This window comes from Carcharhinus amblyrhynchos, chromosome 12 (assembly GCF_965287045.1).
Source record: "Carcharhinus amblyrhynchos chromosome 12, sCarAmb.v2.hapA, whole genome shotgun sequence".
Taxonomy (NCBI): domain Eukaryota; kingdom Metazoa; phylum Chordata; class Chondrichthyes; order Carcharhiniformes; family Carcharhinidae; genus Carcharhinus; species Carcharhinus amblyrhynchos.
Genome location: NC_137335.1, coordinates 8,101,960 through 8,128,100, shown reverse-complemented (window position 1 = coordinate 8,128,100; position 26,141 = coordinate 8,101,960). Strand labels below are relative to the sequence as shown.

Sequence of the window (26,141 nt, the reverse complement as noted above, 5' to 3'; positions counted from 1 at the left end):
CTTCTAGTTTAATAATATCCTTTCTATAATAGGGTGAGCAGAACTGTACACAGTATTCCAAGTGTGGCCTTACCAATGTCTTGTACAACTTCAACAAGACATCCCAACTCCTGTATCCAATACTTCAAGGATCCCATTCAAGGATGCTATGGTAGAATCATAGAACCCTACAATGCAGAAAGAGGCCCTTTGGCCCATCGAGTCTGCACCGAACACTATCCCACCCAGGCCCTACCCCCATATCCCTACATATTATACCCACTAATCCCTCTAACCTACATATCCCTGGACACTAAGAGACAATTTCTTAGCATGGCCAATCAACCTAACCCGCACATCTTTGGACTGTAGGAAGAAACCGGAGCACCCGGATGAAACCCACGCAGACACAAGGAGAACGTGCAAACTCCACACAGACAGTGACCCGAGCCAGGAATCGAACCCAGGACCCTGGAGCTGTGAAGCAGCAGTGCTAACCACTGGGCTACCATACCGTAGTTAGTCCCACTTCCCTGTACACTTTCCCCAGAGCCCTGCAATAAATTTCCTGTTCGAGGATTTGTGTATTCTTGATAGTTCGTGTTGTTGTATCCATACGGGCGGCATGGTAGCACAGTGGTTAGCACTGCTGCCTCGCAGCGCCAGGCTACCTGGATTTAAATCCCGGCTTGGGTCAGTGCCTGTGCAGAGTTTGTACGTTCTCTCTGTGTCTGCATGGGTTTCCTCTGGTTGCTCCGGTTTCCTCCCACAGTCAGCGCATTGGCCGTGCTAAATTCTCCCTCAGTGTACCCAAACAGGTGCCGGAGTTTGGTGACTGGGGGATTTTCACAGTAACTTCACTGCAGCGTGAGTGTAAGCTCACTTGTGACACTAATAAATAAATTAAGCTGAGCATGCATTCTGGATAAATGACTTGGCATTGCTGTAAGGCATTTACCAAGGAAAGGTGAAAAGGAAAGCAGTTTGATGCGATAAATTGAATTCTGTACACCACTGCAGAGGTGGAAGCCCAGACCGTAGAAGAGTTAAGACAGCAAAAGGCATTTGTGAAACTTCAGAAAAAGCACTACAAGGAAATGAAGGAGTTGGTGAAGAAACACCACAAGAAGACCACCGACCTGATCAAAGAACACACGGCAAAATCCAGTGAGTTTCAGAATGAGTATTTAAGACGCAGAGTACTCCTGGAAAAGTCAGCCAAGAAGGATGGTAAGAAGAGGTAGGTAAACCATCCTCAAATACTTTCATGGACTCACAGTGGGATCTTGTGTCTTTTCTAACCCCGTGTCTCTTTCTCACAAAGTACTTGTTGGTGACAACCAAGTAGTAAATTAATAAGCGGCACGGCAGCACAGTGGTTAGTGCTGCAGCCTCACAGTTGCAGGGACCCGGGTTCAATTCCAGCCTTGGGTCATTATCGGTGTGGAGTTTGCACATTCTCCCTGTGTCTGCGTGGGTTTCCTCCAGATGCTCTGTCTTCCTCACACAGTCCAAACATACGTAGGTTCGAGTGGATTGGTCATGCTAAATTGCCCTTTAGTGTCCAAAGATGAGCAGATAAGTAAATTGAACTTGCTAAATTGCTCCTTAGTGTCCAAAGACATGCAGATTAGGTGAATTGGCCATGCTAAATTGCTCCTTAGTGCCCAAAGATGTGCAGGTTAGGTGGATCAGCCATGCAAAATTGCCTGAGTGTCAAAATCGTGCAGGTTAGGTGAATTGAGCATGCCAAATTGCTTCTTAGTGTCCAAAGATGTGCAGGTTAGGAAAATTGGCCATGCTAAATTGCTCCTTTGTGTCCAAAGATATGTAGATGAAGTGGATTGGGTGTGCTAATTGTGTTGGGTTATGGAGACAGGCTGGGGAAGCGGGCCTGGCTAAGGCATTTGGTGCAGACTCAATGGGCTGAATGGCCTTATCTGCACGGTAGAGATTCTATGAATCCAAGCCTACATCAAAATAATTCAAAGCGTGGTTTTATACACGTCTTTATCATGGATTATTTTTATATTGCAGAAAGTGATGAAAGCTTTTATTTTAAATTCCTGGTACATCCACTGACTGGGCAGGGAGGGTGGTTGTGGTGGTTCTGTTTTATACTGTTAAAACTGACCCTACTCCCATAAGCAGCACGGATTGAGGGCGGTTACATGACAGTGTTAAATGCTTCATATGACAAGCGGGTGGAAGATGACACATTGGGAATGATCCGTAGAATTTTGACTGATTTGTCAAAGGATCTCCTTGGGAACTGCTGTTTCTCAGGTGTTTATTTCAAAGTTGTCTTGAAACTTGCTATTTCGTTATTTCCACCTAAGCTGTCTCTCTTCCAGTTCAAGATTATTTCTCATGTCTGAAACCATCCTTTCTTAACAGAGCCACACACCTCCTCCCCCTTTCTTTATTTCTTCCCAAAAAGTTGAATGCCTTTGAATATTCAGATATTGTGTGGCCTAATTAATATTAAAGTAATTCAGGTGGAATATGTTTACCAAGTTCAAAATGAGTTCTATAACTACAGATCAGCGATTGTGAAAATGTAAATTTGAATCAGATTTTACTCTGCATAAGCAGATCTCCTCTGAAAGCACTACATCCTGCTATGAAAGAGACAGAACAATATATGGGCGGCACGGTAGCACAGTGGTTAGCACTGCTGCTTCACAGCTCCAGGGTACTGGGTTCGATTCCCGGCTCGGGTCACTGTCTGTGTGGAGTTTGCACATTCTCCCTGTGTCTGCGTGGGTTTCACCCAGGTGCTCTGGTTTCCTCCCACAGTCCAAAGATGTGCGGGTTAGGTGGATTGGCCGTGTTAAGAAATTGCCTCTTCGTGTCCAGGGATGCGTAGGTTAGAGGGATTAGTGGGTATAATATATGGGGGTAGGGCCTGGGTGGGATTGTGTCCAGTGCAGACTCAATGGGCCGAAGGGTCTCTTTCTGCACTTGTAGGGTTCTATGATTCTATGATATCAGACGCATTGGACACAAAGAAAACTGCCTACTCGTTGTGTGAAGTGAACCCCGTAGGCTGGAACTCTGCCACGCCGTGGAATCAGCGCGGGCGAGGGTCCTATAATGGAAATCTCTGTTGGATTTGTGCAGGAATTTCCAGTCTCGCCCAAATGAGGCTGTAAAATCCCGCCTGTGGCCTGCATAGGATAATCAAAGCCTCGAATTCCAAACCGAGCGTGGAGGGGAATCTCACAGTAACTTCATTGCAGTGTTAATGTAAGCCTTACTGGTGACGGATAAATAAACAAGCTTTTTTTTTTGGAAAGACTTCTCTGTCGGAATTTTTCCACCTCGCCTGCCCAAGGCTCGTGAGAACCACCCCCACCCCCACCCCAACCTGAGGCTGTCCTGCGAGCCTCGCCTGCCCCAGTTCCGGGACGGGGGTGCCAATAAAATTCCGGCACTTGTCTCTGCCTGGCTATAATTTCCGATCCATCACTTTGCTCACCTCAGTCACCATTCTAGGTAAATCCGTAGCAAGAGAAAGGACTTGGTTTTAAATTCAACTTGTGTTTCTGACTCAGGGCAGTGGTTCTCCCCAGAGCTGCGGAAAGTGAGGGCGATTAACACGAATGTGTTTATTTCAGCAGGGTTTTGTTGAGTGACCTGGTTGAACCATAGAACCCTACAGTGCAGAAAGAGGCCCTTCAGCCCATCAAGCTTGCACCAAACACAATCCCAGCCAAGCTCTACCTCCACATATTATACCCACTAATTCCTCTAACCTACACATCCCTGAACACTAAGGGGCAATTTCTTAGTGTGGCCAATCAACCTAACCCGCACATCTTTGGACTGTGGGAGGAAACCGGAGCACCCGGAGGAAACCCACGCAGACACGAGGAGAATGTGCAGACTCCACACAGACAGTGACCCGAGCCGGGAATCGAACCCAGGACCCTGGAGCTGTGAAGCAGCAGCGCTAACCCACTGTGCTACTGTACCGCCCTTAACACAAATGGATTTCATGGTCTGAGGAAGCTGCGATGACTTTCACAGTTGGATGGCTCGCTGTGAAAGATTGTGCCTCTAATGACATTGACTCTGCTCTCTCTCTCTCACTCGCTCTCTCTCTATCTCAGTGTCAGCTCTCAGAGAGGCCGGCTATCATGGTCACTGTGGAAATTTAAACAAATGTTTATTTTTAACATTTTTGAGTTTATTTTTTGGGGGCGGCACGGTGGCACGCTGGTTAGCACTGCTGCCTCCCAGCACCAGGGACCTGGGTTCAATTCCAGCCTCGAGTCTGTGTGGAGTCTCCCCGTGTCTGTGTGGGTTTCCTCCGGGTGCTCCGGTTTCCTCCCACATTCCAAAGATGTGTGGGTTATGTTGATTGGTCATAAATTGATCCTAGTGTTAGGGGTTTAACAGGGTAAATATGAGGGGTTACGGGAATACGGCTGAGATGGGATTGTGGTCAGTGCAGGCTCGATGGACCGAATGGCCTCCTTCTGCACTGTAGGGAATCTATGACATTAAAGCCGAATTCTAGGGATACTGGAAACAACAACAAAGCACTGGAAATACTCAGCAAGGTCTGGCAGAAACAAACACAGTTCAAGTTTGACCCTGTTCAGCCCGTCAGGTCTGTGCTAGCCCTCTGTAAGAGCTACTCAGCCGGCCCCACTCCCCTGCCTATTCCCACAGCCCTGCCGTTCCTTTCCCTTTGGCAACTGTTCTTTCAGGCACGATTGAATCAGCTTCCAGAACACAATCAAAAACAGCATCCCAGCTCTTCAAAACTCACTGCACAAAAAAATTCCTCATGTCGCCTTTGGTTCCTCCGCCAGTCACTTTAAATGGATGAGCCCTGGCTTTGAATCGGTTTCTCTAATTCAGTTCCGTCAGGGCCCCCTATGATTTTGAAGAGTTCTATTAATTCTTCTCTCAGAAGGGCAAGCATGGTGACACGGTGGTTAACATCACTGCCTCACAGCGCCAGCGACCCAGGTTCGATTCCCGGCTTGGGTCACTGTCTGTGTGGAGTTTGCACATTCTCCCCGTGTCTGCGTGGGTTTCCTCTGGGTGCTCCAGTTTCCTCCCACAGTCTGAACGAGGTGCTGGTTAGGTGCATTGGCTGTGCTAAGTTCTCCCTCAGTGTACCCGAACAGGTATTGGAGTGTGGCGACTAGGGGATTTTCGTAGTAACTTCATTGCAGTGTTAACATAAGCCTACTTGTGATGCTCATTAATGAACTTAAACTTCATCGTGACTTTTATTGGATATTGTTTTCCACAATTCAAATATTTTGACCTGTATTCATTTCTCCAGGACAAGTTTAGGTGTCTCTTTTCACAGAAATCCTCCAGTGCAGAAGGAGGCCATTCGGCCCATCAAGCCTGCACCAACTCTCCGAGAGAGCACCTTATCCAGGCCCAACCCCTTGCCCCGCCATCCCCGTAACACTATGTACTCCGCTAATCCACTTAACCTACACTTTTAGGGACACTAAGAGGCAGTTTACCGCAGCCGATACACCCAACCAGCACGTCTTTCGAACCGCAGAAGGGAACCGGAGCACCCGGAGGAAACCCACGCAGACACGAGGAGAATGTGCCGAATCCACACAGACAGTGACCCAAGCCGGGAATCGAACCTGGGGTCCCTGACGCTGTGAAGCAGCGGCGCTAACCACTGTGCCACCGGGCTGCCCATGTAAACACCAGAAAATGCAAAGTTGATCTATGGGCGGAATTTCCTCATCCCGTCTGCCACGGGAATTGTAGTGGGCTGGGGTGGGGGGAGGGGTGGGGGGGGGGGAGGGTAAGTGGGGGTGGGGGGGGGAGGGGTGGGGGGTGCGGATTGTGCAAAGGTCCTTTGACCTTGAGCGGGATTTTCCAACCTTGCGACAGGCGAGGCTGGAAAATCTCTACCTATCGCCAGAATTTTACTGTCCCGCCTGCCACGGGAATTGGAGCGGACGAGGGTGGACCGTGGAAAGGTCCGTTGACCTGGGGTGGGATTTTACGGTTTCGGTGCAAGCAGGGCTGTAAAATCACGCTCCATGTCTCACGCGGGCATGGTATTCTGACTGTGCGCCCCTTTACCTCATTCTAAATGGCCAGTTTCCTTACCACAATCAACCTCTGATGTAAAACTGAGGGCTTTTAGTGCGAGGCCAATTCCATTTGAATGTTTTCACTAATCTAATTTAATATTTAGTGTGTGTCATGAATGTCTAGATTTCTGGAGCTTTGCTGTGACACAGCTCCACCGTGTGGCCAGATTTCCACTCCGAGGCTTTAGCTGTCCAGTGGGTTGGAGGGCGCATGACTGCTGTGTGTCGGTGGGAGCTACAGGCATTGTCGTGGGCACTCGTGGCAAAGCAGCTGCACCCGCAGTGGGCTCAAACATGACCCTCATAACAGGAAGCCCTGGCTAAAGCCCCACCGACAGCAGGTCAGATGCTGAGATGTTGAAGATGCGGCAATCTTTGATGTAAGGTGGTTTCTGCAGTAAAAACCGCCTCCAAAAAAAATATTACTTTTTAATGCTATGAGGAATGGATGATAAAGAGAAGTGTGGATTGTCAAATGGTTGTATTACTCAGTAGAATCATAGAATCCCTACAGTGTAGAAGGAGGCCATTTGGCCCATCGAGTCTGCACCAACAACAACCCCACCCCAGACCCTATCCCCGTAACCCCACACATTTACCCTGCTAATCTCTCTAACCTACACATCCCAGGACATTATGGGCAATATTGCATGGCCAATCAGTTGGACTGTGGGAGGAAACTGGAGCCCCCGGAGGAAACCCACGCAGACACGAGGAGAACACGCAAGACAGACAGTGGCCGAAGCCGGGAATCGGACCCGGGTCCCTGGAGCTGTGAGGCAGCAGAGCTAACCACGCCGCCCAAACCATTCTTCATCAAATTAACATTGCCCTCACTGATTCTTCAGTAATTGTGATGAGTAAATGATTTTGCTTCTGCTCTATTTCATTTAGCTAGCACGGGATGGCACGGTAGTTGGCGCTGTTGCCTCACAGTGCCTGAGACCCAGGTTTGATTCCCGGCTTGGGTCACTGTCTGTGTGGAATTTACACGTTCTCCCCGTGTCTGTGTGGGTTTTCTCCGGGTGCTCCGGTTTCCTCCCACAGTCCAAAAGATGTGCAGGTTAGGTAGGTTGGCTAAATTGCCCCTTAGTGTCAGTGAGATTAGTGGGGTAAATAAGTGGAATTACGGGGCCTTGGTGGGATTGTTGTCAGTGCAGGTTCGATGGGCTGAATGGCCTCCTTCTGCACTGTAAAAATTCTATTCTGTGATAGAGAACTTGTTAACCCATTACTGTCTCTTTCCTTTACTGTCTGATCTATTGTACGTCTGCAGCTCTTCCTCCTTCAGGTTTCCAGCCTCAATTCCTTCAGTGTTATTCAGGTGTGAATTATACAGTAAATGGCAAAACCCTTAGGAGCTTTGACATACAGAGGGATCTGGGCGTACCAGTCTACGGATCCCTGAAAGTGGCAGCGCAGGTGGTCAAGAAGGCATACAGCATGCCTGCCTTCTTCAGCTAAGGCATCAAGTATAAGAGTTGGCAAATTATGCTACAGCTGTACAAAACTTTAGTTAAGCCACAAAATTAAGAGAGGCACGGATAAGGTGGATAGTCAGTGGCTTTTTTCCTAGGGTGGAAGGGTCAACTACAAGAGAGTACAGTTTTAAGGTGAGAGGGGGTAAGTTTAGGGGTGACATGCAGGGAAAGCTTTTCACACCGAGGGTGCCAGTGGAGGTGGTGGAAGCAGGCACATTCAAGACATATCTTGATAGACACATGAATAGGAGGTGAACAGAGAGATAGAAACCGCGTATTGGTTTCTGGCTCGATGGGCTGCGTTGTTCTTTGTTCTTTAGATGTCTCTGAATGGATGGAAAGAAAGGTATTTACCGTGGATTTTTCGTTTGGCTTCCAGTGGTAATTTTCTTTTTTCTGTTGACCTGACAGACCTGAGTCAGCAAGCCCAGAACATCCCATCTCAAGTATCGAGCAAGAACTTTCTGCCCTCGATGCAGAAATGACGCAGAAGTTGGCGGAACTTAAAGAACAACAGCAGCAACAGTTATTAAACCTGAGACAAGAGCAGTATTACAGCGAGAAATATCAGAAACGGGAGCATGTGAAACAGGTATGGACAAGTGTCGCAGTTTCATAACGCATGTGTACACACTTAATTGATGACGAGTACTCAATTCTGTTATTTTTACTGGTCAGAATATCTCAACATACATACCTTTATCGCTATTTATTGCCCATCTCCCATTTATCCTGAGAAGTGGTGGTCGAGCTGTCTTCTTGAACTATTTTTTTTAATTTATTTGTGGGACGTGGGTGTTGCTGCCTGGCCAGTATTTATTGCCCACCCCTAGTTGCCCTTGGAGAGCAGTTGAGAGTCAACCACATTGCTGTGGCTCTGGACTCACATTTAGGCCAGAACAGGTAAGGACAGTTAGTCCAAAGATGTTTGGGTTAGGTGGATTGGCCATGCTAAATTACCCCTTAATGTTAGGGGGACTAGCTAGAGTAAATGCATGGGGTTATGGGGATAGAACCTTTACTCAGAGGGTAGTAAGGGCGTGGAATCCCCTGCCTGCAGCAGTTGTGGACTCGCCAACTTTAAGGGCGTTCAAATGGTCAGTGGATAGGCATATGGATAACATTGGAATAGTTTAGGTTAGAGGGTCATTAGATTGGTTCCACTGGTCGGCGCAACATCGAGGGCCGAAGGGCCTGTACTGCGCTGTAATGTTCTATGTTCTAGGACCTGGGTGGGATTGTGGTCGGTGCTAACTCGATGGGCCGAATGGCCTCTTTCTGCACTCCAGGGATTCTAAGATTCCCTTCCCTAAAGGACTTTGTGAGTCAGATAGGTTTTTCCGACAATGGTTTCATGGTCACCAGTAGACTCTTAACTCTAGATTTTTTTTATTGAACTCAAATTCCGCTGTGGCAGGATTTGAACATTGAACTCAAATTCCGCTGTGGCAGGATTTGAACCTGAGTCCTCAGAATATTAGCTGAGCTTCTGGCTTAATAGTTTAGTGATAATATCACTGGGCACTCGTATTAGGATTGTGGGCATTACTGGTAGGGTCTGTTGCCCTTCTGCAATTGAGTAGCTAGGCGGGGAACATCAGAGGGCAGTCAAGAGTAAACTGCATTAGTGAGGTACTGGAGTCACACACAGACCCAGACTGGGTCAGGATGGAAAGTTTCCTTCCCCCGTATTGACATTTGTGAACCATTTGAATTTTTACGAAAATCCGATGGCGTTAGGGACAGGTTTACTTTATTCCCAGATTTTTAAAACCATTAAAATTCTTAAAGTGCATTGGGAAGGGGATGGAGACATTGAGATTGGCAGCCCAGCCACCATGTTTAAATGAACAATTAAGGATCAGTTAGGCATAATACACCGCTCCTGTCCTAATTAACTCGAGTGCTGAAAGGATAGGAGAAAGAGGGGAGTTGATCTTTAGGGGTTGCCCTTTGCCAATCAGGGAGATTGGTTCCAGCTTCCTTCCGCCCAATCCCTCCCGTCATCTGAACCTCCCCCTCCCCCACAACTAACCTGCCCAAACCCTCCTGGCCAACGACCCTCCCAGACTTACCTACCCCGGGGATTCATCTTGTTCTTCTCCTCCTGTAGTCCCAGCCACAGCCTTCCCGACACTGTCGAGACTGATAGAGCTGCCGTTAGCTCCGATGGGTGGGATTTCCTCCCCAGTGAAGGGTGGGGAACCCACTCAGCCCTCCATTAATCCGTCCTGCTTTGACGAGCACGAGGTACGTTGTTGGGAAGTCAATGGATAATCTCACTGGCCTGGTAACCCAGGCAAAGGTTCTGGAATCATGGGTTCAAATCTCAGGATTGGTGAAGTTTACATTTGATTAATACCCTGGAATTAAAAAAAAAATTCAGTCATGGTGACCATGAGATTACTATCGATTGTTGGAAAAACGCATCTGGTTTTCTGCACTGTAGGGATTCCATGATCTGGAGCAGTATGGTTGTGCAGTGCTTAGCTCCGGGAGCTCTGGTTTTCTCCCACTGTCTGAAAGACGTGCTGGTTCGGGGCATTGACCTGAACAGGCACCGGAGTGTGGCAACGAGGGGAATTTCACAGTAACTTCATTGCAGTGTTAATGTAAGCCTTACTTGTGACTATTAAATAAACTTTAAACTTTAAACCTGGTTCACTAATGTCCTTTAGGGAAGGAAATCTGCCGTCCTTACCTGGTCTGGGCCTACACGTGACACAGTAAGAAGCCCCACACACCAGGTTAAAGTCCAACAGGTTTATTTGGTAGCTTTTGGAGCACTGCCCCTTATCAGGTGAGTGGGAATTCTGTTCACAAACTCCCACTCACCTGATGAAGGAGGAGCACTCCGAAAGCTAGTGGCCTGTGCTACCAAATAAGCCTTGTTGGACTTTAACACCCCCGGTGTTGTGGGATTTCTTACTGTGTTTACCCCAGTCCAACACCAGCATCTCCACATCATGTCTACATGCGCCTCCAGAGCCACAGCAATGTGGTTGACTCTCATCTCCCCCCCCAAGGGCAACTAGGGATGGGCAATAAATGCTGGCCAGCCAGCGACACCCAAGTCCCACGAAGGAATTTTTAAAAATTCTGAATTCTAACACAACCGGAAATCCTGAATAGAGAAGGTCAAAATTGGTCTAAAATACAATTTATGAAGAAAATGAGGAGGGGGGGGTTCAAGTCTGTTGCATTCGTATGGTATTTTTAAAAATGTTTCAGCTACGATCTTTTGACCTCCTGGACATTTGGGTTGTGACAGAGCCTCATTATTCACCTTTGATTGTTATGTTCTGGGTGATGCATAGAAATGAGATGACACACTATGTCATTTTCGGTGCCAGGGAGGTTGATTGACAGTAATTAGCACACGTCATGTTATTACTCGGGTGCTTACACAGGTAATGACAAGACCTAGCGATCTGTGTCAAGCCTGATGGGCAGTTAGTGGGTGAATGCAGTAAATTCTGAGAAAAAACAAAGTGAGATGTCACTTACACATGGCGCAAATCAGGCAGCAACATTTAGGATGCCACGTTTAACCACACATGGGATCCTGAACTGAAGTCACTGATTTATTATTGTCACGTGTATTGGGATACAGTGAAAGGTACTGATTCAAGCGTGCTACACAGACAAAGCATACCGTTCATAGAGAAGGGAAGGAGAGGGTGCAGGATGTAGTGTTACAGTCATAGCGAGAGAATTTAATGCAAGATAAGTCCATTCGAAAGTCTGACAGCAGCAGGGAAGAAGCTGTTCTTCAGCCAGTTGGCACGTGACCTCAGACTTTTGTACCTTTATCCCAAAAAGATTGTGGAAGAAGGTGGAAGAGAGTATGCTCGGGTGCGTGGGGTCATTAATTATGCTGGCTGCTTTTCCAAAGCAGCGGGAAGCGTAGACAGAGTCAGTGAATGGGAGGCTGGTTTGCGTGATGGATTGGGCTACATTCACGATCCTTTGTAGTTTCTTGCGGTCTCGGGCGGAGCAGGAGCCCATACCGAGCTGTGATACAACCAGAAAGAATGCTTTCTATGGTGCATCTGTAAAAGTTGATGAGAGTCATAGCGGACATGCCACATTTCCTTAGTCTTCTGAGTAAGTAGAGGTGTTGGTGGGCTTTCTGAACTATAGTGTCGGCGTAGGGGTACCAGGACAGGACACTGCATCACTTATACATCAATAACAGCAAGTGTCACTAACCGTAACATTATTTGGACAACAGATCCCAGCCCATTGTGATTATGTTTCAGCTGCAACCGAAGTTAGCCTGGAGGATTGGCAGGCCGTACAACAGTTATGCAATTTCCCTCAATGACGGGACAATGAAACCTCAGCGTCCCAGTCGCGGGACTCCCCCCCCCCCACACCCCCGTTGTTAATTACATCTTCTTATCCTTGCAGCTTGTCCAGAAACTCACCGAGGTGGCTGAGGAGTGCCAAGCTAATCAGTTGAAGAAACTGAGGGAACTCTGTGAAAAGTGAGTCACGACGTTCACCTCTTCCATCGATAAGCCTCTGGCCAGAATTTGTGAAGGCAAACCAAATTTGATTTTTTTTTTTGTTCACCACCTTCAGGGAAAAGAAAGAACTGAAGAAGAAAATGGACAAAAAGCGACAGGAGAAGATCACCGAGGCCAAATCTAAAGACAAGAATCAGATGGAAGAGTGAGTCTTGTCATTCTTTGCGTGGACACGCTTGTTGTCATCTTAATCATAGAACCCTACAGTCCAGAAGGAGGCCATTCGACCCATCGAGTCTGCACCGATCACAATCCCACCCAGGCCCTATTCCCGTAACCCCACACCTTTACCCTGCTAACCCCCTGACACCAAGGGTCAATTTGGCACGGCCAATCAACCCAACCCTCACAGCTTTGGAGCGTGGGAAGAAACCGGAGCACCCGGAGGAAGCCCATGCAAACTCCACGATGACAGTGGCCCAAGCTGGGAATCGAACCCGGGACCCTGGCACTGTGAGACAGCAGTGCTAATCACTGTGCCATCCAAAGGAGTTCTCTCACTGGTTGACGTGACCAGGGCTGCCAACAATAATTTACTTCATTAATGTTAACAACTGTTGGTGTGGAGCCCAGCACAGCAGTAAGGCACTCCACAGGTTTCCAATCAAGCCTGGCCCACCATACAAGCCCACCCTCCTTCTCCCCATCCGAGGGATCTTCAAGGGAAGTAAATAGCTTGTTCTTGGTGGCTTTAGTTCAGTCGGGCAGCGTGGTCAGTGCAGGCTTGGAGGGCCGAAGGGCCTGTTCCTATGCTGTAATTTTCTTTGTTCTTTCTCCTTTATATTTTTTTCAAATGTTAGCTTGGCCTGTGGAGATCAAGAAAGACCAATATCATTATTATAAACACAAGAAGTTTATTTATCAGTGTCACAAGTAGGCTTACATTAATATTGCAATGAAGTTATTGTGAAAATCCCCCAGTCACCACACTCTGGCGCCTGGTCGCTTACACTGAGGGAGAATTTAGCATGGCCAAATGCACCCTAACCAGTATGGTCTTTCAGACTGTGGGAGGAAACCAGAGCACCCAGAGGAAACCCGTGCAGGCCCGGGGACAATGTGCAAACTCTGCACAGACAGTGACCTGGGACCGGGAATCGAAGCCGGGACCCTGGTGCTGTGAGGCAGCAGTGCTAACCGCTAAGCCACCATGTCACCAGGGAGCCTTTAATCAGAGGAAATTTTCAAAACACATTTGGGTTGGAATTCAATGGCCCCTCTTTTACTATCAGCAAGAATGGAGAATTCGGAGCTCAGCCGCATCTCCATTCACGGTGGCGGGACTGGAGAATCCCAGTCGCGGACGAGGTTGGAGAATCCCAATCATGGGCGAGGTTGGAAAATCCCAGTCATGGGCAAGGTCGGAGAATCTCAGTCGTGGGCGAGATCGGAAAATCCCAGTCGTGGGCGAGGTCGGAGAATCTCAGTCGCGGGCGAAGCCGGAGAATTCCAGTCGCAGGCAAGGCTGGAGAATCCCAGTCACAAGCGAGGTCGGAGAATCCCAGTCACAAGCGAGGTCGGAGAATCCCAGTCACAAGCGAGGTCGGAGAATCCCAGTCACAAGCGAGGTCGGAGAATCCCAGTCGCAGGCGAGGCTGGAGAATCCCAGTCGCGGACGAGGCTGGAGAATCCCAGTCGCGGGCGAGGCCGGAGAATCCCAGTCGCGGGCGAGGCTGGAGAATCCCAGTCGCGGGCGAGCTCGGAAAATCCCGGCCCCTCAATCTTTCTGAAGCAGTATAAGGATGGAGAAATGTTTCCCCATTTGGCAATGGATGGAGCTCGGACCCGTGTCCCGAGAGTTAAAACATTCTCTTTGAGTGAAGCACTCACGTTAGCCCACGAATCAGTACTTAGCCACAAAGAGCTCAACGTTTCTCTAATTGTCCTGAGCAGCAAGCGACTCCTACACTTCGATTAAAATCTCCAGCTGGTGACCTCGGCATTTAAAGCAGTCGTGATCAGTTTGCTTTCTTTATTCACGACAGGCAAGTGTAGGCAATAGTTTCACGTCTCCTATTGCTAACTGTCAGCCCCAAAAGTTACCCCACTCTCTGGCGCTGTCTGTCAAAGGAGCCAGTGGAGAATGGTTCGGATTATTGAGAGACCTGTTTATTTCGAACTACATTCTGTGATGGATCGCCACTTCGACAGAGAGCAATGGAGCTCTGAAGGCAGTGTACCCTGTATAGTTCTGCTTCTGTCTTTCATCTCACTTAACAAGCCTGTGAGGCAATTTTCACCCCCCCCTCTCCCCTCAGCCCAAGCACCCCCCCCCAAGCTGTTTTAAAGTGTTCAAAGCAGATTGCACTATCTAGAAAGTGCATAAACAGTATCAGAGAATCATAGATTCCCTACAGCGGAGAAGGAGGCCATTCAGCCCATCCAGTCTGCAACAGAAGAATGAAAAGTGACCTGATTTTTGGGTGGCCCGCTGGTTAGCACTGCTGCCCCACAGCGTCACAGACCCTGGTTGGATTCCGGCCTCAGGCCACTGTCTGTGTGGAGTCTGCATGTTCTCCCCGTGTCTGCGTGCATTTCCTCAGGCGCTCCAGTTTCCTCCCCCAGTCCAACGATGTGCGGGTTAGGTTGATTGGCCGTGCTAACTTGCCCCTTAGTGTCAAGGGGACTAACAGGGGAAATGTGTGGGGTTGTGGGATTAGGGCCTGGGTGGGATTGTTGTCAGTGCAGCTCAATGGGCCAAATAGCCTCCTCCTGCACTGCAGGGATTCCATGATTCTATGAACACTGACAGAGTATCCAACCTCGGTCCCATCCCCGTTACTCCCTGCATTTACCCCACTAATCCATCTAACCTCAACATCTCGCAACACAAAGGGGCAATTTAGCATGGCCAACCTTGGTTGACAGTGGCACAGTGGTTAGCACTGCTGCCTCATAGCGCCAGGGACCCGGGTTCAATGCTATCCTTGGGTGAATTTGCGTGGAGTCTACACATTCTCCCCGTGTCTGCATGGGTTTCCTCTGCGTGCTCTTGCTTCCTCCCACAATCTAATGATGTGTCGGTTAGGGGGATTGGCCACGCTAAATTGCCCTCAGTGTCAAAAGGGCAGGAGCCACACCAAGCTGTGATACAACCAAAAAGAATGCTTTCTATGCATCTGCCGTGGCAGGATTCGAACCCGGGTCCCCAGGACATTAGCTGAGTTTCTGGATTAATAGTCTAGCGATAATACTATTAGGACATTGCCACTTTGCTCACCACACAGACAGTGACCCAAGCTGGGAATCGATCCTGGGTCCTTGGCACTGTGAGGCAGCAGTGCTAACCATTCTGCCACCTATCCTCATAATCCCATGCTTTTCCACAGCCTTGCAGTAGCTTTTGCTCCCTCAACTACTTGACTTTCTTGGAAAATACTTTCCGAACTTGTCTCCACCATTTTTTCAGGGGTTGCGTTCCAACTTCCAAAGTGGTTATATCCGGGGTGACTCACTTCAGCGGGAGCGCTGCGGAAATTTTGGGAAAATGCATCAAAGACTATTTCTCAAGTTCATAGAATCCTACAGTGCAGAAGGAGGCCATTTGACCCATCGAGTCTGTTCTGACAACAATCCCACCCAGGCCCCATCCCCTTTACCCCACATATTTACCCTGCTAATCCCTCTAACCTACGCATCCCGGGACACTAAGGGGCAATTTAGCATGGCCAATCCGCCTCACCCGCACATCTTTCGGACTGTGGGAGGAAACCGGAGCACCCGGAGGAAACCCACGCAGACACGGGGAGAATGTGCAAATTCCACACAGACAGTGACCCAAGCCGGGAATCGAACCCGGGTCCCTGGCACTGTGAGGCAGCAGTGCTAACCACGGTGACACTGTGCTACCCCGCGAGTTGCCGCAGTTCTTTGATGTCACGGCAGGTGAGCCAGAGAATCTCACACGTACCCGGCAGAATTGTAATCCCCGAGGAACTCGAACCAAATTAAGCCGTTAGTTTGTGATGCGGCTTGAAGGGAAAGCTCAGTAATTGCGAGTGCAATAATAGATCAACACTGCATTCATTAAGCCAGCAGGACAAGAGCAATAGCAGCAGGCTGCTTAGCTCAACCTTACTGTTGGAGATTACAGAGTCCGTAAACATCTCATTGTCATCTTTAAGTGAGACGTGATGCTTAAACCATCGGCAAGTCATCATCTCCAGGGGCCATTATTGGCTTCCTGAGATCCAGCTGTGGTCGTGAGATTGCGAAGGTTTATTTCCTTCCCCCTTACAAGCTGCATTTCAGAGCTGATGGATGTAATTGTAATTATTATTAAAGCCTAATTCAAGAAGCTGACCTTTTTAAAGTTTATTTATCAGTATCAGGGCAAATCTTTGTGATCTCTTTTCCTTTAAAGTTTGTTTGTTGGTGTGACGGGCGGCACAGTGGCACAGTTGTTAGCACTGCTGCCTCAGAGCTCCAGGGACCAGGGTTCGATTCCTGCGTCGGGTCACTGTCTGTGTGGAGTCTGCATGTTCTCCCCGTGTCTGCGTGGGTTTCCCCTGGGCGCTCTGGTTTCCTCCCACATTTCAAAGGTTTGCTGGTTAGGTGGATTGTCCATGCTAAATTGATCCTTGGTGTCCAGAATGCGTAGGTCAGAGGGATTAGCAGGGTAAATATGTGGGGTTATAGGGATAGGGCCTGGATAGGATTGTTGTCGGTACAGTCTCGATGACCAAGTGGCCTCCTTCTGCACAGTCCGATTTCTATGATTCTGTGATAGCTTTCAAAGAGTGTTGATGGGCTGAATGGCCTTCGTGTTTACTTTTAAGATTCTATGATTGTGCCATCGTGCAAATAAACCACGCTGAGTGAAACCTTGTCAATGGAAAGACCTGAGTTAAGAGCAACATAGATAGCATGTGGGCATGGTCCTGTGACTTGCTGACTATTAGCAGTCTGGGAGACCCCGCTAAGGTTATGTTGGTGATGCCCCAGGCTCGGAATAGAGACAAGTTCCAGTTGGTTCAGCAAACTATATCAAGTAGGGCTGAATCGTGGAAAGGTTGAGGCATCTCCATGAAGTGGCAAGCAAAGGCCCAATGGTATTGTCGCTGGACTATTAATCCAGAAACTCAGCTGATGTTCTGGGGACCTGACTTGGAATCCCACCATGGCAGATGGTGAAATTTGAATTCAATTAGAAAAAATCTGAAATTAAGAATCTACAGGTGACCATGAAACCATTGTCAATTGTCAGAAAAATCCATCTGTTTCACTAATGTCCTTTATTGCCCCTTAGTGTCCCAAGATGTGTAGGTTAGAGGGATTAGTGGAGTAAATGCAGGGATGAGACCTGGGTTGGATACTCTGTCAGTGTTCATAGAATCCCGACAGTGCAGAAGTAGGCCATTCGGCCCATTGACCCTGCAGCAATAACAATCCCACTCAGGCTCCATCTTCATAACCCCACATATTTACCCTGCTTAACCCACCTGACACTAAGGGGCAAATTAGCATGGCCAATCAACCTAACCTGCGTGTCTTTGGAGTGTGGGAGGAAGCCGGAGCACCAGAGGAAACCCACGCTGACACGGGGAGAATGTGCAGACTCCTCATAGACAATGTCCCGAGGCCAGGAATCAAATCCTGGCACTGTGAGGCAGCAGTGCCAACCACTGTGCCACCGTGCTGCCCTTGAAGATCTAACCACACTGCTGCCTGGTTTAATTTTGTTTTCATTTTGTGCAGTGGGGCCATTCCCCTCCCCTCTCCATTCCCCACTCCTCCTCTCACCTTACTTTGTGTCCATTGTAACACAGAAACATAGAAATAGGAACACTAATAGGCCATTCGCCCCATCTAACCTGCTCCATCGTCCATTATGATGATGGCTTCATCCCATCATTCCATCCCCACCACCCCCCCACCTCGCCCACCATGTCCTCTGGCCCCCTTCACCCCAAGAGCTCAAACTCCAACCTGGTAATTGGAATGTAAGTTGGGTTGCTCCATCTCTGGACCGAGTGCACTGAGCTTTAACCTCGGGTTACTGTTCAGTGATCAACGTGAGCGCAGCGCATGGGGGGAACCTGAGCTGTGTGAAGACAGCACTGCCCATTATTCTGGGAATACCGCACAGGTTGTACTCATTCACTTTGGGAGCTGCCTCCATACATCTTCCTGATCTACCAGTTGGAGTGCGTGTGAACGCTGAGACTTTTGCTGCAGTTGAGCTACAAAAATCCCGACAGTGCAGAAAGAGGCCATTTGGCCCATCAGGTCTGCACCCACTCCCTGACAGAGCATCCCACCCAGGCCCTCCCCTCCGCCTGATCCCTGTAATCCCATGCATTTTCCATGGCCAATCTGCCTAACCCGCACATCTTTGGACACTAAGGAACAATTTAGCATGGCCAATCCACCCAACTGCACATCTTTGGACACTAAGGAACAATTTAGCATGGCCAATCCACCCAACCGCACATCTTTGGACACTAAGGAACAATTTAGCATGGCCAATCCACCCAACCGCACATCTTTGGACACTAAGGAACAATTTAGCATGGCCAATCCACCCAACCGCACATCTTTGGACACTAAGGAACAATTTAGCATGGCCAATCCACCCAACCGCACATCTTTGGACACTAAGGAACAATTTAGCATGGCCAATCCACCCAACTGCACATCTTTGGACACTAAGGAACAATTTAGCATGGCCAATCCACCCAACCGCACATCTTTGGACACTAAGGAACAATTTAGCATGGCCAATCCACCCAACTGCACATCTTTGGACACTAAGGAACAATTTAGCGTGGCCAATCCACCCAACCGCACATCTTTGGACACTAAGGAACAATTTAGCATGGCCAATCCACCCAACCGCACATCTTTGGACACTAAGGAACAATTTAGCATGGCCAATCCACCCAACCGCACATCTTTGGACACTAAGGAACAATTTAGCATGGCTAATGGACCTAAGCTGCACATCTTTGGACACTAAAGGGCAATCTAGCATGGCCAGTCCACCTAACCTGCACACCTTTGGGCTGTGGGAGGAAACCAGTGCACTATGCAGATAAGAGGAAGAATGTGCAGGCTCCACACCGTCACCCAAGGCCGGAACTGAACCCAGGTCCTTGGCGCTGTGAAGCAGCAGTGCTAACCACTGTGCCACAAGACTTGATGGAGCGCAGACACACACACGGCACTTCAATGCAAACTTTAAACTTTCCATCGGCAGAGATACGGTGCTCCGTGGGTGGCTCCAACCCTTCATGGAATTGACTCTACCCTTACAGACCAGGGTTCGATGCCCTGAATGTGCCCAGAAATATACTCCAGGATACCTACGCCTGGGGGGTGAAGCAAGTTAGAGTGGGGGCTCTTTCGAGAAGGCCTTTACTCGTGCCACAAAATAACAGCAAACCAGAAGGTCAAACCCCATCTCTACCCCACCCCAGCACACACCCTCGACCCCTCCACATCCCCCAAGGCCACAGTTAAATCGCAACCCCTGCATCGGCCTCCCTGGTGAATGGAAGATCTGCCCCTTTATGAATATCATTGATTCTCCAGTCCAAACGGTGCTCACCCCCTGCCTGTGGACTTCCCGGCAGTGGAGCTGGAGAATCCCCGCGGGCAGCACACCACCTTCCACTCCCAAGGAACGTGCAACTGGGAGGCCTGAGGATCCCGCTCGGTGCTTCCAGTCGCGGGGGCGAGAGGTCATTGTTTTGGGATAAGGGTTGGCCGACTTAAAACAGAGACGGGGAGAAGTGACTTGTCTCAGAGGGTGGTGAATCTGTGGCATTCACTACCCCAGAGTGCGGTGGATGCCAGAATACTGGGTAAATTTAAGGAGGAGATAGATTTTTAATCAGTAATGGATCTGAAGGGCTAAGGAGAGCAGGCAGGAATGTGGAATTGAGGCCATGACAAGATCAGCCATGAATGGCGGAGCAGGTTCGAGGGGCTAAATGGCCTCCTCCTGCTCCTATTTCTCATGTACTCGGACCGAACAGATAAAATCTGACACAGTCAATTTGATATCAAAAAGCTTGACGAATTCACTGTCTGATTGCAGGGAGAAGACAGAAATTATCCGGTCTTACATACATAAAGTGGTGCAGTCAATAAAGAGGGTAAGTAGGAAGTCTTTTTATTCTGCTTCTGTCCCCTGAGGTCGTGTGAAGTATTTGCCTTTCCTGATGCCTTTCTCGAGATCAGGGAAGTCAAGATGCTGGAGAGCAATTCGCTTTTCTATTTCCGACTCCCTGGCATCAGTTTCAGGTCAGGGATGTCTCTGCCAGATGTAATTTCAAGCTCCCCTTTTCTCAACAATACACGTTGCCCCAATCTCAGAAGAACAGCTCCCTCCCCTCAGAATCCGTACGGTGCAGAGAGAAGCCCATCGAGTCTGCACCGACTCTCTGACAAAGTATCTTACCCAGGCCCTCTTCTCCCACTGTGTCCCCATAACCTCACACATTTAGCATGGCTAATCCACCTAACCTGCACGTCTCAGGACACCAAGGGATATTTAGCATGGCCAAATCTTTGGAGACTAAGATGTGCTTAACCGGCACATCTTTCAGACTCTGGGAGGAAACCAGTGCACCCGCAGTGGGGAACATGCAAACTCCACACAGACAGTGACCCAAGCCAGGAATCGAACCCATGTCCCTGGCGCTGTGAGGTAGCAGTACTAACCACTGTGCCACTGTGCCATGGATTGATCTGGGGACTCTTCACCCAGGAGAGAAAGCTTCAAGGTCGGCCTCTTGTGTTTTTAAGTCACTGCAATGCAGAAGGAGACCATTCAGCCCATCAAGCCTGCACCAACAACAATCCCCCCCCGGGCCCCACCCCCCAAAACTCCATGTATTTCACCTGCTAATCCAGCCTGACACTCAGGGACAAATTTAGTATGGCCAATCCACCTAACCTGCACCTCTTTGGACTGTGGGAGGAAACAGGAGCACCGGGAGGAAACCCACGCAGACACGGGGAGAATGTGCAGACTCCGCACAGACAGTGACCCGAGGCCAGAATTGAATGACTGTCCCTGGCGTTGCGAGGCAGCAGAGCTAACCACTGTGCCACCGTTGTACGATATAAGATGATACCATAACTTGGCGGCAGGCAACCGCTGATTAATAGACTCAATAACCCTGCAGTGATTGTGCACCAATTGTGGATAATCTCATCAAACATCACCCATGTGCAATGAACTGGTGACCATAGAGAGTAGGGTCAAGTAAGGTTACATGTGGAAGCTCCACAGAATACAGGATAACTTTTACATAAAAATAAATAAGGCAGTCATCTCACGGCCCGAATAAAACTCCTCAACAATTCCAGCTTTGTTCTCGTTCTGTTTGTCATGTTTTAAGATTCAACCGTGTAGCAGTAATGACCCATGTATCCAGCAGATGGAGCCAAATCCATGCGATATTGAGGTTCCTCATTGGACCTGGCTGAGCAGAGAAGTGGATGCCTGGATCTTGCTAAAGGTCTCTTGTAAATGAATCAAGTCCAGCTTTATGCAGGATGCAGGATGCAGGGCAGCATGGTGGCACAGTGGTTTAGCATGGCTGCCTCAGAGCGCCAGGGACCCGGGTTCGATTCCGGCCTCGGGTCACCGTCTGTGCGGAGTCTGCACATTCTCCCCGTGTCTGCGTGGGTTTCCTCCGGGTGCTCCGGTTTCCTCCCACAGTCCACGTGACGTGCTGGCTAGGTGCATTGGCCATGTTAAACTGCCCCTTAATGCCCCAAGATTTGTAGGTTAGGTAGATTAGTGGAGTGCGTAGTGTTACAGGGATGGCGAGGCAGCGGGGGGGGGGTGGGGTTGGGTCTGGGTGAGATGCTCTCCTGGAGAGTTGGTGCAGACTTGATGGGCTGAATGGCCTCCTTCTTCACTGAAAGAATTCTATGATTCTATGAATGTTGCTTGAGCTCCATCCTGGATATCTGCCAATCATTACAGAGAGAGAGCAGAAGTTATTTATAGAAGCAGGAGTAGGCCATTTGGCCCTTCGAGCCTGCTCCACTATTCATCTTGATCATGGCTGATCATCAAATTCAATATTCTAATCCCCCTTTCTTCCCATATCTCTTGATCCCTTTAGTCCCAAGAGCCATATCTAATTTCTTCTTGTAATCAGGCAATGTTTTGGCCTCAACTACTTTCTGTGGGAGTGAATTCCACACATTCACCACCCTCTGGGTGAAGAAATTTCCCCTCACCTCAGTTACAGAATCCCTACAGAAGGGCATTCAGCCCATCGAGTCTGTACTGACCACAATCCCACCTAGCCCTTATCCCCACATATTTACCTTGTTAATCTCCCTGACACTGGGGTTAATTTAGCACGGCCAATCAACCTCACCCGCACATCTTTGGAGTGTGTGGGAGGGAACCGGAGCACCCGGAGGAAACCCACGCAGACACGGGGAGAATGTGCAAACTCCACACAGACAGTGACCCGTGGCCGGAATCGAACCTGGGACCCTGGCACTGTGAAGCAGCAGTGCTAACCCCCCATGCCGCCCCAAAAAGGTTTACCCCTATCCTCAAATTTTCCCTAGAAATATAACACAAACCAGCACTGCCTTCCCTCTCCCCAGTCGACTCCCCACGCCATTTTAAGACTGGTAGCATTTTAGCCATTCACCCATTCAAGTCACTTGGCATCTTTGCTGAAATTGAACCCATAGAATCCCTACAGTGCAGAAGGAGGCCATTCAGCCCATTGAATCGGCACCAACTCTCTGGTACAACATCTTACCCAGACATGCTTGCCTTCATCGGTTGGGGCATAGAGCTTAAAAATTGGCAAGTCATGTTGCAGCCGTATAGAACTTTAGTTGGGCCACATTTGGAACATTATTTACAGTTTGGGGTTGCCATACTACTAAAAGGATATGGAGAGGCTTTGGAGAGGGTACAGGAAGTTGCCTGGTTTGGAGACTATTAGCTATGAGGAGAGATTGGACAAACTTGGTTTGTTTTCACTTGAACATCGGACGTTCAGGTGAGTGGCGACCTGAGAGAAGGTAATTACGAGAAGCACGGGGATTGAATGGCTAGCCGGGGTTTTTTTCCCTGGGTAGAAATGTCATTTACTCAGGGCCACAGGTTGAAGGTAAAAGGGGGAAAGTTTAAAGGAGATGTGAGAGGCAAGTGTTTTTTACACAGAGGGTGGTAAGAACAGACACCAGTGCAAAAACAGATACAATAGCAACGTTTAAGTGGCATCTGACAGACACATGAATAGGCCAGGAATAGGGGAATACCGATCACGTAGAGGCAAAAAGAGGTGATATATGTCAGCATGGACTTGGTGGGCCGATGGGGCCTGTTCTTGTGCTGCACTGTTCTTTGTTCTTTGATTGAATTTCAATTCCACAAGCTGCCATGATGGGATTTGAACCCAGAGCGACAGCCTGGGCCTCCAAAATACTCATCCAATCCGCATTGCCATTCTGTCGCAGTCTCATCCCACTGGTTCGCAGAGTGACGCTCCGGGTTGTGACCTGGAACTGCACGATCCAAGTCAGATTAGACTGCGTGACATTGGAACAGCGCGCCTTCACAATGCTCTTTCAAGAGGCCACGTTACGTGGCCCGCCCCAGAAGTCATGCGGTACGCCCTGGCGAAGCAACCCGGGGTACCAGGACACCGCCACCTCCAGCGGTGCTACAGCAATGCAGTCCATATCCAAAGAGGCAAACATGAACCCGTGCAGATTTGATGGAACAAATTGACATTAACCTAGATGGATAGGAATTCTAACCAGGAATCTGCATCCGTTAGCGGGACCTTTCCCAGTACTCCAATACATTTAAACTGAAACCATCTGTTTCAAGTCTGAAAAGCAAGAAGAGGAATGTAGACTATTTACTTTGGGTGCAGATGCCTCACTCTGATGTGCCTTCCTCATAAGGTTGGATAAGTTTCAATGGTGTAAACACAAGAGAGACTATTTCTCACTCTGATCGTTTACATTTTAAGAGAATGAAATAGCCGTTAACAATTTTTCATGTTCGGGTGAACTTTGCACTTAGTCTAGAGGAAGTGAGCAGAACTGTTTTCCCTCTTATTGGCAGTATGGGTCACAGTTTTTACATCGTTGAATCATAGGATCATAGAATCCCTGTAGTGCCGAAGAGGCTATTCAGCCCATCGAATCTGCACCAATTCTAATATAGTATCTTACCCAGGCCTTCGTCCCCGTCCTATCCCCATAATCTCAAACATTCACCAAAGCCAATCCATCAAACCTACATGTCTTTGGACACTAAGGGGCAATTTATCATGGCCAATTCACTTTACCTGCACATCTTTGGACACTAAGGGGCAATTTAGCATGGCCAATCCACCTAACCTGCACATCTTTGAACACTAAGAGGCAATTTAGCATGGCCAATCCACTTTACCTGCACATCTTTGGACACTAAGGGGCAATTTAGCATGCCAATCCACTTTACCTGCACAACTTGGGATACTGAGGCACAATTTAGCATGGCCAATCCACTTTACTTGCACATCTTTGGACACTAAGGGGCAATTTAGCGCAGCCAATCCACCTAACCTGCACATCTTTGAACACTAAGAGGCAATTTAACATGCCAATCTACCTAACCTGCACATCTTAGGGCACTAAGGGGCAATTTAGCATGGCCAATCCACTTTACCTGCACATCTTTGGAGACTAAGGGGCAATTTAGCATGGCCAATCCACTTTACCTGCACATCTTGGGACACTCAGGCACAATTTAGCATGGCCAATCCACCTAACCTACACATCTTTGGACACTAAGGGGCAATTTAGCATAGCCAATCCACCTAACCTGCACATCTTGGGACACTAAGGGGCAATTTAGCATAGCCAATCCACCTAACCTGCACATCTTGGGGCACTAAGGGGCAATTTAGCATGGCCAATCCACCTAATCTATACATCTTTGGAGTGTGGGAGGAAACCGGAGTACCCGGGGGAACCCATGCAGACATGGGGAGAACATGCAGACTCCGCACAGACAGTGACCCGAGACTGGAATAGAACTCGGGTCTCTGGCGCTGTGAATTAATAGAACAATTCTGAACAGTTAGCGTAACATAATGAAAGCAATGGTAAAACACCGTCAATTCACTGTCACGGTCATAGGCCTGGAGAAACGGCAGTGAAGTTCTGCTGCTCAATGTGCTAATCACTGTGCCACCCACAATCATCCATCGCTCTTTCCACATTGTATCGAAAGCATTTCATGTTTGCTTCTTGTCTCTGCCTCTAGTTGGAAGATGCGCAGTCCAAGAGACAAGAGAAACTGGTGGACAAACACAAAGAAGTGCGGCAGCAAATTCTGGACGAGAAACCTAAGGTACAATTACGTGACTAGAGCTCACTTAAAATATATAATTAAATTATGCATAATCAAGGAGCTTCAACATCTGGCTGCCAGTAACACAGAAACAAGCCTCCAAGAAAACAGCATCAATGTTGAATGAACAGGCTTTATAGTTATAGTCTTTTTCCTATCTCAGGCAATAAGATCAGGGTTTAATGTATAATATATGTTAAAGTTTATATATCAGTGTCACAGGTAGGCTTACATTAACACTGCAATGAAGTTACTATGAAAATCCACACTTCGGCGCCTGTTCAGGTACGTTGAGGGAGAATTTAGCACAGTCAGTGCACCTAACCAGCACATCTTTTGGACTGTGGGAGGAAACCGGTCCATTGAGCCTGCACCAACAACAATCCCCGTAACGTCATGTATTTACCCTGCTAATGACACTCAGGGACAATTTTGCGATGGCCAATGCACCTAACCCAGACCTCTTCTGACTGTGGGAGGAAATCGGAGCACCCAGAGGAAACCCTCACAGTCACAGGGAGAATGTACGGACTCCGCACAGACAGCGGCCCAAGCCGGGAATCGAACCCAGGTCCCTGGCGTTGTGAGGCAGCGGTGCTAACCACCGTGAGCTAGGATCAGTCAGTCAGGCTGACTGTTTAATTTGTTTTGCTCATTTCTTTCGCGGGATTGTCAAAAATATGAACCTTACTTAGCACTGAAGGTTATGAATGCC

The 26,141-nt window shown here is 48.6% G+C and overlaps 1 protein-coding gene across 2 annotated transcripts in view; it reads left to right on the top strand.

Annotated features, from left to right (window-relative positions):
- Positions 1-26,141, top strand: part of plcb1 (phospholipase C beta 1) — a 657,020-nt gene that overhangs the window by 586,015 nt on the left and 44,864 nt on the right. For both annotated transcript variants that reach the window (XM_080200038.1, XM_080200039.1), the window contains exons 27-32: positions 1,000-1,219; positions 7,964-8,144; positions 11,966-12,042; positions 12,140-12,229; positions 20,126-20,183; positions 25,340-25,426. In XM_080200038.1, the coding sequence (XP_080056164.1) occupies positions 1,000-1,219; positions 7,964-8,144; positions 11,966-12,042; positions 12,140-12,229; positions 20,126-20,183; positions 25,340-25,426 (713 nt within the window). The remainder of the gene's footprint in view (positions 1-999; positions 1,220-7,963; positions 8,145-11,965; positions 12,043-12,139; positions 12,230-20,125; positions 20,184-25,339; positions 25,427-26,141) is intronic.